The sequence below is a fragment of the Tigriopus californicus genome, chromosome 12 (assembly GCF_007210705.1).
Source record: "Tigriopus californicus strain San Diego chromosome 12, Tcal_SD_v2.1, whole genome shotgun sequence".
Taxonomy (NCBI): Eukaryota; Metazoa; Arthropoda; class Copepoda; order Harpacticoida; family Harpacticidae; genus Tigriopus; species Tigriopus californicus.
Genome location: NC_081451.1, coordinates 6,311,467 through 6,322,531, shown reverse-complemented (window position 1 = coordinate 6,322,531; position 11,065 = coordinate 6,311,467). Strand labels below are relative to the sequence as shown.

Here is an 11,065-nt window from a genome sequence, read left to right as displayed (position 1 = left end):
TCAAGAGAAATGTAGAGAGCTCTGCAAGCCCGTGGTAGCTGAGACTTGCCGCGCAGCTAATTTGGTTTGGGGAGTCAGGGATTTCTCGGACATATTACCCCACACTTCCAACCAATCCGCAAACTTTTTCAGATATTGTAGCTGATGCTGAGTGGTTTTGCTGACGGGCATCATGAATTCACTTTTCTTTTTATACCCTTTACTCATTGTTTTGACATTAACGATGTCGAACCATCTTCGGATGATTTCTAGGAAAGCCGCCGTGGACAACCAAGCAGGCTTGTCCAACATTCCGTAAAATCTGAGAGCACCCACTGTTGATTCATGGAAAATGGCATCAGCGAATTTCACGTTAGTCCTTTCCAAAGAACTAGGATGTAAGCAGGTTTCCGACAATTTGTAGGCCATTTTTAGAGGTTTTCCACATTCAACTTGGTACAACTCTTCTAGGTGACTAAATTTAGCTACCCCAATTTCCCTGGCATCAAATGGAGGAAGATGAAACTCTCGAGCGTTGATGAAATTGTTCAGTACATTTTTGAAAATATGCACGCTGTCAAAGAGGAGAAATAACTTAGCGTTTACTTCTTCGGAGACTGGATGCGCTATAGATAATTTCAAGTCGCCCTTGCAAATGTCCTTGTAGAACTTGACGTTGATGATGTGACCATCCACACTCGTGGCTACCACATCAAATCCGCAATTAGTAACGGCTTGCATAACTCGCATGAACTCCACTTTAAGTTTTGCTGCATTTAACTTCGATATCTCAGTAAGAGCAACCATGTCCGAATATTTGCCTCCAAGAGATTTGATCATTAAACCCAAAAGAGTTTTTGTGAATTCGCCTTCTTGTTGCCCATAATATCTTCCATTGAAATATTCCAGCTTTTGAGCAACATTCATTTCGTCCATGATCAAGATGACACATTTTTCTCTGGGACTGAGATTGATTGCTCTTTGTTCAAGATATTTCACAGTTGCGTCAGACACTCCGGATTCCACTCGAAGGGCACGAGACAATCTTTGAACATGTTTAATACTAGGAAGCGAGAGGATGCCTTCGTTTCGTAATTGCTTGTACAAGCAAGGGCTTGTTTTGAACCATAGCACAGCCAGAGCAGTAAGACCCGGAGAATACCTAAAATGTGATTTGACGATGTAATATTTCGTGATAACGCACTTGCCAAAGTGGATGAGTGTTATGCCGTAAAACGTTGATCTCAGACCAAATTTTCCAAACTCAATGCCTAGACACTATACTAGTATATCGTGGTTCGTTAAACAAACTGACCTTTTTTGTTTGGTGGATTTGGGTGCAAGTTGCAATTGTTCTAGAGCAAACAATTGTTTTTGAAGGCATGAATCTTCATTATTTTTGTTGATTTCGTTCTTCAATTGGTTCAGTAAAGCATGGATTTGGTCATGATCGTAATTATCTTTTTCCGACATACTCTTCATGAACGCAAGGATGTTAACCAAGACATTAACATTTTTGATCTGGTTTCCCACTTGAATGTGTTTGACGGCGTTAAGCGAGAGAGAGGATCTTCCGTTAAACAATTGGAACGACAGATCTTGTTGAATCACAATGGAGAACTGTATTTCGGGTGTACCCTCATGGTCCCTGACGACCTTCCCAAGGATGAGCTCTTCATCATTCTTAAAGAGGGTGACCACTCCTTGAGGAAGGATTTCCCTCGCCAATTTGTCCAGGATCTCTTCAAAGCATTCGATATTGTGAGCTTTGAAGAATGTTTGTGTCTGTTCATTGTGACGGGATACGGTGTTTTCAAATCGCTTTTGAAATCCCGTCTCACTCTTACGTTCTTTTGGGACGGCCTTTGAGAGATACGTTGACAAACCTGGAAATTTTGAAGGGAACGCCTTCTGCTTGAGCATGCTTTTTCTGACTTGTCCTCTCTGTCCTGATCTGGTCTTATTGACATCAGACCTTTCGGTTCTGAAATCTTCTTCGATAAAGTGCTGGCTACATACAAATGAATTCTCTGAAGGTGTCTAGTGTTTGCGAGGAATGACTCTGATCCACTTGTCCCTCATTGATGGATCTTGGGGAAAGGCGTGGAAAGAAAGCCGCGTTCCACCTTCTGAAGACACGGCCGACCCCAGTTCACTTTTTTTGAGCGCGTATCCTCCATGGCACTGAGGAACGCAACACTTTCGACCCATTTGTAGCCTTGATGAAGAATTATAATGATGATGTGACTTGACTCATTTATCGGAACGAGTCAACTTCAGTTCTAGAAATACTGAATAAGCCCCACCATAATCACCCAACGGATTTGACGACTTGGCCGCTTGTTTAATACGCAAGAAGTACTGCTCGAGGGTGCGTTGCTTCGGCCCACTTTGGAAAACGAAAAAGAGCGGGAAACTATAAAACTCCTTCCTCTTGTTAAAGACTTCCTTGATTGAGCCATTTTCTGTCTTACACAAGTGAGGGCCAACATATTGGTTGAGGTTGAGGTGTTGTGGAGGTGATGAAGCAAACTAGTTCACTGATGCTCTTTCAACTCATTATGTTGTCGTATATATGACTTACTAGTTTCCCTTGCACGTTTTTTGAGTGGTCTAGATTTCATATACCAAAGTACAAGGCAGAGGAGAGTTGCGTAACGCATGGCGTGATCTTGTGAATGGACGGCAAATCTCTTTCGAGTAGGCCCAAACGTCAAACATGAGTGGAATGCCTGGTCTCATAATCTATGAGGGTTGGTTGGAAAGAAAAAAAGGACGTAGAGAATAGATAATTTCAATGACGAACGGCCCAAAGGGCAATAAATGTGCAATTAACGGGTACTGTATGTAACACAGGCTTGGTTGTCGTTCCGTTGTGTAACAAATGATGGCGATTAGATTTGTTTCAAAACCATCATGACCATTTTGACATATCGTATGGCGTCTTCAAGTTAAATAAGAACACAGCTTGCCCGTATATTCTGGGTTAAATCACAAATGCTTTTTGAATGAATTCATCATCATCACTGTTACAGGTGAAAATTGTAAGCGCTATAATCATGCTCCAGGTAAATTTCAATCGTTTGGCCAAGGGTTTAAAGAACAAGACAAAAATTGAACCATAGTGCACTCCTTCTATGCTTTGGAGCAAAAATGGTATCCTTAAATGTGGCCCCGATGTAAGTAGTTTAAATGTTACGTTTTTTGAGTTCAAGTCATGATATTTCATGCCCTATTATGAAATATCTCCAAGAATCCATAACCTAATGATTTGTCACCATGAAAATGACAACACGTTTTAAGTTTGTTGTTGCAAAGACGAGACCCTGAAACTGATTTTAAACCTCTCTATATTATGCAAACATTAGAATAGGAACGAATCTTGGGAATAGGGGTGGGGCAAGGAATTTTAGGGAGGAGAGTGTTTATAGGAATGGTCATAGATTGGGTATTTGAGGGAGGAGGAGGGAATTGGGAGAGAGAATGGGAGATGGAAGGAGAGGGAGGGAGGAAGCTAAACGGGGTAAGGAAGGGGGGTGGGGTGAGATTAGGTTTAGGAATAGGGTCAGCTCTAAATCCTAATAATATTTGAATGTAAGACCAGGTCAAAACATGCAAATATATCAATCAACGCTGGCCTAAAATTACAAATATGCTCTAAAACCAAGAGGTGAGCCTAAATTTGATAAAATGTAGCAAAATTAAATAACAAACGGAAGAATGAAAACAGTACTAAGTAATGAACGCAGACAATGAGAACACTTCCACAGAGATCCTGACGTTAGGGCTTAATTCGCTATGTTGAAAAGCACGCCACTGACTTCCCCGAAAGTCATCAGAGCATTAGACGTATTGGATAATCAATTCGGCTGAGGTCAGCATCGAGGGTTTGACTTCGATCCGAAGACTTCCGCACTCTGGATGGCATTAAATGCATGATGCCGAAACAGAAGTCAGAAAGTTTCAGTTCTTGAAGGATTTGCAGAACAAATACATTTTCAATGGTATATGTCAGCATTTGTGGCTTGGCGAAAACCCGTTTGTTAGCCTCAATATTTAACCCTCATTTTTCAGATGTCAAACCTGGGTTGCCTTTCTGCTCAAACTTAGTTATTTACCTTGAGTTGGAATTGCCTTTGCTTTCCAAGTTTTCTGGTAAAAAACTGTACTGAGGGGCAGAATAGTGGAATCAAAAGGTTTTCCCAGACTTTTTTTTATAATAACAAGCTTTTTTATGACTCTTGGTCATTTTATTTGTTTATTCATAAAATACTTTAATTTAACCTTTCGAGCCCAAATTTATCTTACGTATAAGGGCCTGACGCTTGATGAAAAACCGGTGCATTTAGTGAGGGCATTGTGATATAACTCAATGGAATTAGGATTTTTTCTGCATTTAATTCTTTTGCATGTATTTCCAATCATAATAGGCATAATTCAGTCAATACTGTTGGTGATTTCAGGTCAAACCAGAAATATGATGAAATCACGGAATCTTGAACTTTATCCTCTTCTTTTGAGCAACTTCCATCCGCTTCTCGTATATATTTCGAGGCACATGGCTTTCATCTCCAGCCAAAAGTGCCCTGTACTCATGGTCTAATGTGGCGTATATCTCTGGTGGGATGTTTTCGCCGATATGAGTCATTACATGATGCTTCCAATTTGATCTAAGACATTCAAAAGTGAAAGGGTTAGTTAGCTAACATCTTCAATATTCGATTGTGGAGAATAGACTAAGCGAGAGCAATATTCATCACCTTTGTCTTTGCCTTTTGCCGCACACTCCGCAGACGTATTTCTTAGAGCCTTCGTCATGAACCTGCTTGTGACGAATTAAAGCGCTCTTTTCTGACAACCTTTTCCCGCATGAGCCACAAGTCAACAACTCCTCCGAAGTGAATGGATTACAAAAGACTCCGGAAGCGGTGGGAGCGGTAGGAGCAGCGGAAGCGGCAAGAGCGACAAGGACAGCGGGCGTGGCAGAAATGGTGGAAGCGGCGGATGTGGCAGAAGCGGTATGAATAGCGGGAGTGGCGGAAGCGGCAAGAGCAGCAAGAATGGCGGGAGCGGCAGAGACGGTGGGAGCGGCAAGGACAGCGGGAGCGGCAGAAATGCTGCGAGCGGCAGAAGTGGCAGGAGCGGTAGGAACAGCGGGAGCGGCGGAAGCAGCAAGAGCGGCAAGAATAGCGGGAGCAGCAGAAATGCTGGGAGTGGCAGAATTGGCAGGAGCGGCAGAAGCGGCAAGAGCGGCAAGTACAGCGGGAGCGGCAGAAATGGTGGGTGTGGTAGAAGTGGCAGGAGCGGTGGGAACAACGGGAGCGGCGGGTGAGGCAGGAGCGGCAGAGGCGGTAGGAAAAGAAATTTGTTTTCTCTGGGCAGCCTTCTTCCTCTTGGCCGCTTCTATTGCCAAATCAAAACCAAGATTGGCAATACAGGAGGGGTGTGGGGTCCTGATCGGCGCAACCGGCTTACTTGAAAAGTAACCTAAAAGAAAGAACACTCATGAGCACTGTATTCTGCTATTTCGAGCTTTGCAATGTGCTTCTGCTTTCAGATGTCGCAAAATCCTTTCAATGACAATCACAGATAGATTCGCCTTGAGTTAGGAAACTGTTGCATATCAAATAGATTGTATCAAAAATACTTACTCAATATGTAAGCCACATCGAGCTCTGCTTCATCCAAACCATAACTTTCTTTCTTTTGAAACGAGTTTTTCTGCTGAACTTGTTTTGTAGCCGTGGAAGAGGACTTTTGAAGTTTGTGGGCCATGATGATTGTTTCTTTTCAGAGAGTGTGGTCGCTTTTGTTGGTTGTTATCCCGGGGATGGTTTAGATCCAATTGATGGGCCTTCCATCCAGGGGTCCCCTTTTTATTTGGAAGAATTTCCGCTCAAGAAGCGCTTCTAGCCCGACCGACGCGGTTATAGCCTGCTATTAGAGCCTCCGGTCAGCGCGTGCGATACTCGCAAGGGCTCCTAAAAGTTAGAGCGCGAGCTCTCAATTTCCTCGAGGGAGCGCCATTGTTATCCTGGGCATTCCAAAACGTAGAGAATTTCGTTTTCAAAGATCGAAACTTCACATAGAGAGTTCTTTTGGACAGTGACAATGTTAAGGCTGAAAATCATGCTTTGATTGACATTGGAGATTGATGGGTTGATTAGATATTTATTGATAGGTTGTGGAGGTATTCATAATAAGGGAAAATGCCAATGGCGAGTATGATGGTGTGAGCAAGAGTAATGTGTAAATGTAAATTGATATCGGTGACTAGAATATAACACTTTCTAATTTTAAAAACCCAATCTTGTGGACAATTGGTTTCGCTAACATCTGGTCATCAGTAAAGGCGTAGTGACACTTGCTTCATGGTAGGAAAGAGAGCGCAAAAGTATGAAATCCCAGATCTTTACCCCTCTCTATACTCAAATTTCGACGCTCAATTGTATCTGAATCGAGTTCACGCGCCAATCAGTCTCTCAATTAACCAAATTTTGTTCATTCAGACCATCAAGAGTGAGAAAAGCGTGAGAAAAGGACTCTATGAATTGTAAGCAACGTAGCAAATTGATTGACAGAACCCTCAAGATCATTCACAAGTATATATGAACAATGTGTATATACCTACATAATCATTGTCGTTTTGCTCACTGCTGTCATACACTGCCTTGCACAGTTATCTCCTCTATATTATGGATAATTGCGAAAGGATACGTTTTTGATAGATTTGTTGCGATAGTGCGGACATGAGTTATAATCACCGTAAATATACCTTCTTTACTACTCCGTTTATTACCTAATCGATACTATTCTCGATTGTTTTTTGTCACTCATTGCAACTAATGACTCTTTTTTGGTAAATTCATCCGATGCAATAATGCTTAATGCGAGAATCCTTTTCCTATTGTACGGTATATAGAAAGGCATTGCAATATCTAACCATTCCATGTATTGGTCTCATTCTTGGAATGACCAATGGAGGGGAGATGAGCAAGTCCTTAGGAAGTTCGAGACGTTGATCGACAACAACTAAAACGAGAACAATCTAAAAGGTTGGAAACATGATTTCAGGTTGATCCATTGCTCTTGAGTTTCCTGAATGCTCAAGAATTTCGTAACATGTTAGTCTAGGTCTAACGGAACCTCGTCCGACGATATTTATCTTTTCTTTGGAGTCGTACATTCGCCGCATCACCTGAACACCACGAAGAAAATTTGCCCCAAAGCCCGTTCTTTAGCGCTCTGAACTGCTGAAAACCAGCCCACATTGGTACGAAAACGACCACTGTAATAGGTTGGTGTGAAGATTGTTGCTTTGTCATAATGTTATTTTCTCCAGTTTTAGCCAAAGAGGTGAAGTTTTCGGATCTGACTCCCATGAGCTTCCGTGACATGTAGTTCAAAATATTGCTCAGGTCATACCAAAAATGATTGGCTCGTCTGGTATGAGTTTTTAGTCACGCAGGTTTTTTATGTGTCCTAGAACACTAAGCAATACAACCAAAGTTGTTCCATATGTTTTAACGAGCCAAAAAAATGTATTTTTCAATTTTTCATACCTTCTTTTCTTGGCCCCTGCTTTCTTCATAATTTGAACCAGCACGTTTTCCTTCAAATCTTTCAATTTCATTCTGTATTTCTTTTAAGTCAGGCAAGAAGAACATAAGAATTGGAGTGCAAGGCAGATTTTTACTCATATAAAAATTGACGTAATAAATGAAACAAAAGCAGCTCATCAAATAATCCACACATCATTCGTTTATCGGACTGAAGCTTTATATTTTTTTTTGCTATTGAACCAGCCTGAGCTTTTCCCTCTTTCTTTCACACGTATTTGAGACTTAAACTCTCTTACAAACTTCTTCCCCAAGAAATTACAGATTCATGTCTCAAGTTTGCCAGTGTTTATGAAACATATGACTCTTGGCACAACAAGCCTCAGCAATTGCAACCATTTCATGGCAAGGAGATGACACTTGGTAGAGACTTGGCAAAAGCCTTTCTGGGATAGTTCATCTTGAGGATCATTTTCTTGTCGATCTCATTGTTTCGTTGTATTAATGGGCTGAATGAGATCACCCCAATTCAATTGTAGAAGACATTTCTCCAAATCAGCTTTTCCAGGCTCCAAATCATCTTTCCCAGACTCGCTGTTCTTGTCACGATCAAATGTCCCAAAAGAGGTTCATTTCCTTGTGTGATGAGCTCTGAACAAGAGCTGCATATGATCCCACCTTGACATTGATCCAGCCACAAGTATCCAATCCAATCAAAGAACAAGTTATCGTCCTCGTGGTTCTAAAGAAGATGTTCCGATGGCTTGAAATTGACGGCAGGAATCTGCTGCAAGGCTATAAAGTAATTCCTTTCCATATGTGGAAATTGGTTTGAACACTTTCTTCACGTCTCTTAATGCAAGTTTGAAAACTTCAACAAACATTTCATCTTGTTAAGTTTATCCGATTCCAGCAATTGCCCGCAAAGAATGTAGTAGTTGTCTCCGGCAAGTTGCCCAAACCATTCAAATCTTGACTCAAGTTTGTTGGACTGGCACCTTTTCTCTCTCAAGAAAAAACTAGTAATCACTCCGGGCCCAGTCTTCCTAAACTTTAAATAGGGCTTCTGCTTGGGCATTCCACGTCAAGTGGGTACTTTTTTTGACGAAATCGCGGCAATTCATCTTCGATTTTGCTAAATTTTGGCACACTGGTTTTTAGACACAGAAAAACGTCACACAACAAGTTTCGGGTGCTTAGGCCAACCAGGGCTTATTCTAGGGCCATGTCCATTTTGGGCCAAACCACTTGGCCATTGGTGTTTGAACAGCCATAACTCCGGCTGTAGTTATCCAATTCCGATGGATTTTAAATCAAAATACTCCTGGTCAAACGCATGGGCCGGATTTTTGCAAGTTTTTGGGGGTGCGTATTTCTATTTCTGTGTATGTTCTTTATATGTTGCAAAAACCAAAATGGGATCTCCATGGGTCTAGATTTGGTAAAGACTTTTGTGACCGTAGGTCATCTATTTTAACATCTTAGAGGTGCTATCACGCAACCTTTTGCTGCAATGAAGTCTCAAAACTGAGGGCCAAGGCATTGGAAATTTAATGAATACCCATTTATTCATCAAATTTCCACGGCATTTTTATGTGAAGATATTCATAAGAGCTTCATGAATAATCAGTTGCTTTTATTGTCAGTTTTGATGTGCAAATATGATCTATTCTTTTATTGCAAATGGCAAGATTCAGAAAAAGTAAAAACTGATAAGAAATTCATGAGGATGAAGTTATTTCGTGGGGATTTCTCGGGTAGTGGTCAAGTTGGCCATCGGTGCATAAGAGGCCAACGAGCTTGGGTGATATTGACGTTGACTAATTCGAGATGTCGCAACACATCCCAGTTCCCTTTGTCTGGAAAGATTTGAAAAGTGGAACAACGGAATCCGGATGACCTCATGGATGTTTCGCTAGTTGTTCGTGGCTTTCAGTGAAGTCAATAGTTTGTTAGTTCATACATTCAACCTGAAGAGTTTGATTTCGCGGAGATATTTTGGATCACACGAGCGCAGCAGGAATCGTTGTCAGAATATCATCGCCCTAGTTGAGGCGGGAACACTTCCGACAAAGGAGAGCAGACTGGCAAATGCTTCTTGACCTGGAAACCCACAAGACTCCCTTTGACGTTGATGTTGGTCATCTTGTGGCAATTATTCGACGCCAATTTTGAATCCAAGACCTCCGGCATCAAGTTTGCAGATATTTCATTTGTGTCCCACCCTTCATTGTTGAAAACTCATCCCGTTGCAGGAACAAATGGCCCCAATCCCAAATCAAATACGAGTCAGACGACCCAATGCTGAATGACCTTTACAGGTTAGGTGATTCCTTTTTTTTACTTACCGCGGGGGGATAAAATAGTGTCACAGGGCCGTTCGGGCACTCTTAGTGCGGCTTGGACTATCTTGAGCCGTTACATGTTTTTTTTTTCCTCCGTCTTTAGCACTACCGTGCGCTTAACCATGAATGTAATCGTTTTGAATCAAAAAATAAACTCTTTGGCGCATTTTTCATCCAAAAAAAGTATTCATTTCTTACCTGAAAATTTTTTGAGCGTCAAGTACAATATACGTGTTAAAGCGACGGAACTGATCATCAGAGTGAGTTTGGCTTTGCGGCTGCGATAGACCGAGCCACAGAGGAGCCGGCCAGTACATTTAACGACATGAACTTAAAAAGCAGATACTTGGCTAATGGCCGAGTAATTTATATATTTTGAATGAAACGTGTGCCAAAGAGTATATTCTTTGATTCAAAACTATGACATTAATGATTAAGGCCAAACCTTTAAAGATTATTCCTCACTGCCTTTGGACACATCGACTTCTATGGACCACTTTTTCAGGAAGAGGGAGGAAAAGCATATGGCTGTCTCTTCACTCGCTTGTTCTCACAAGCGGTACACTTGGAGCTAACCCAGGACTTGCCGTCCACTGAGCAGTTCGTTGATGCCCTTCGTCGAATGATTGCCAGAAGGGGACACCCAAGCCTCATCTATAGTGATAACGCTAGAACTTTCAAAGCCGCAGATCGAGATCTGAAAATAAAATATTCCAAATTGGACAAAAACAAAATAAGCCAATCTTTTCACATCAAGTGGGCCTACAGTATCGATCGTGCCCCATGGAGCAATGGCGTGGCAGAACGAATAGTCCGTACGGTGAAAACGCCCTTACAAATCATGCTGGAGAGGTCACGCTTGACTTTTCGAGAATTGGAGACTCTTTTAATTGAGGTTGAGGGCTTGGTCAATAATTGAGAATTGGCGATAGCCAAAGACAACTCTAACGAACCTCATCCAATAACTCCAGCTGAGCTCGTCATCAGCCAGCGAATTGCCATCCTTCCGGACTAAAAGGGAAAAATTGAACAGAGGATGCAAACATCACCCTGCTCTTCTCAATCAGTTCTGGAGGCGTTGGTCCCATGAGTATCTGTTGGAGGTTCAGTCAACGAGGAAGTGGCATCATGGCCGCAATTTGGATCAATGAGTGTTATTTATTTGTGCAACATTCCCTCGAC

General features: G+C 41.8%; 2 protein-coding genes across 2 annotated transcripts; both read right to left on the bottom strand.

Moving 5' to 3' along the window:
• On the bottom strand, positions 1–2,404 carry LOC131892234 (uncharacterized). The gene is made up of 2 exons (XM_059242024.1): positions 1,295–2,404; positions 1–1,141 (listed from the first exon to the last, which is right to left on the bottom strand). Exons 1-2 carry the CDS (start codon positions 1,900–1,902, stop codon positions 1–3), a joined length of 1,749 nt encoding a protein of 582 aa, XP_059098007.1. The 5' UTR covers positions 1,903–2,404.
• Positions 2,405–4,318: 1,914 nt separating this feature from the next.
• LOC131891775 (testis-specific gene A8 protein-like) lies at positions 4,319–5,846 on the bottom strand. The gene is made up of 3 exons (XM_059241437.1): positions 5,631–5,846; positions 4,740–5,466; positions 4,319–4,649 (listed from the first exon to the last, which is right to left on the bottom strand). The coding sequence occupies exons 1-3, from the start codon at positions 5,752–5,754 to the stop codon at positions 4,466–4,468; spliced, it is 1,035 nt and encodes a 344-aa protein (XP_059097420.1). The 5' UTR covers positions 5,755–5,846; the 3' UTR covers positions 4,319–4,465.
• Positions 5,847–11,065: the final 5,219 nt, after the last annotated feature.

What these genes read in the sequence shown, in the direction of transcription:
- LOC131892234 (XM_059242024.1), bottom strand. Translation starts at nt 1,902, where the DNA reads ATGCTCAAGCAGAAGGCGTTCCCTTCAAAATTTCCAGGTTTGTCAACG. An exon ending in AAATCCACCAAACAAAAAAG is followed by an intron (nt 1,142 to 1,294) that starts GTCAGTTTGTTT and finishes ATCACATTTTAG; the next exon opens with GTATTCTCCGGGTCTTACTG.
- LOC131891775 (XM_059241437.1), bottom strand. Translation starts at nt 5,754, where the DNA reads ATGGCCCACAAACTTCAAAAGTCCTCTTCCACGGCTACAAAACAAGTT. An exon ending in CGATGTGGCTTACATATTGA is followed by an intron (nt 5,467 to 5,630) that starts GTAAGTATTTTT and finishes TCTTTCTTTTAG; the next exon opens with GTTACTTTTCAAGTAAGCCG. An exon ending in GGCAAAAGGCAAAGACAAAG is followed by an intron (nt 4,650 to 4,739) that starts GTGATGAATATT and finishes TGAATGTCTTAG; the next exon opens with ATCAAATTGGAAGCATCATG.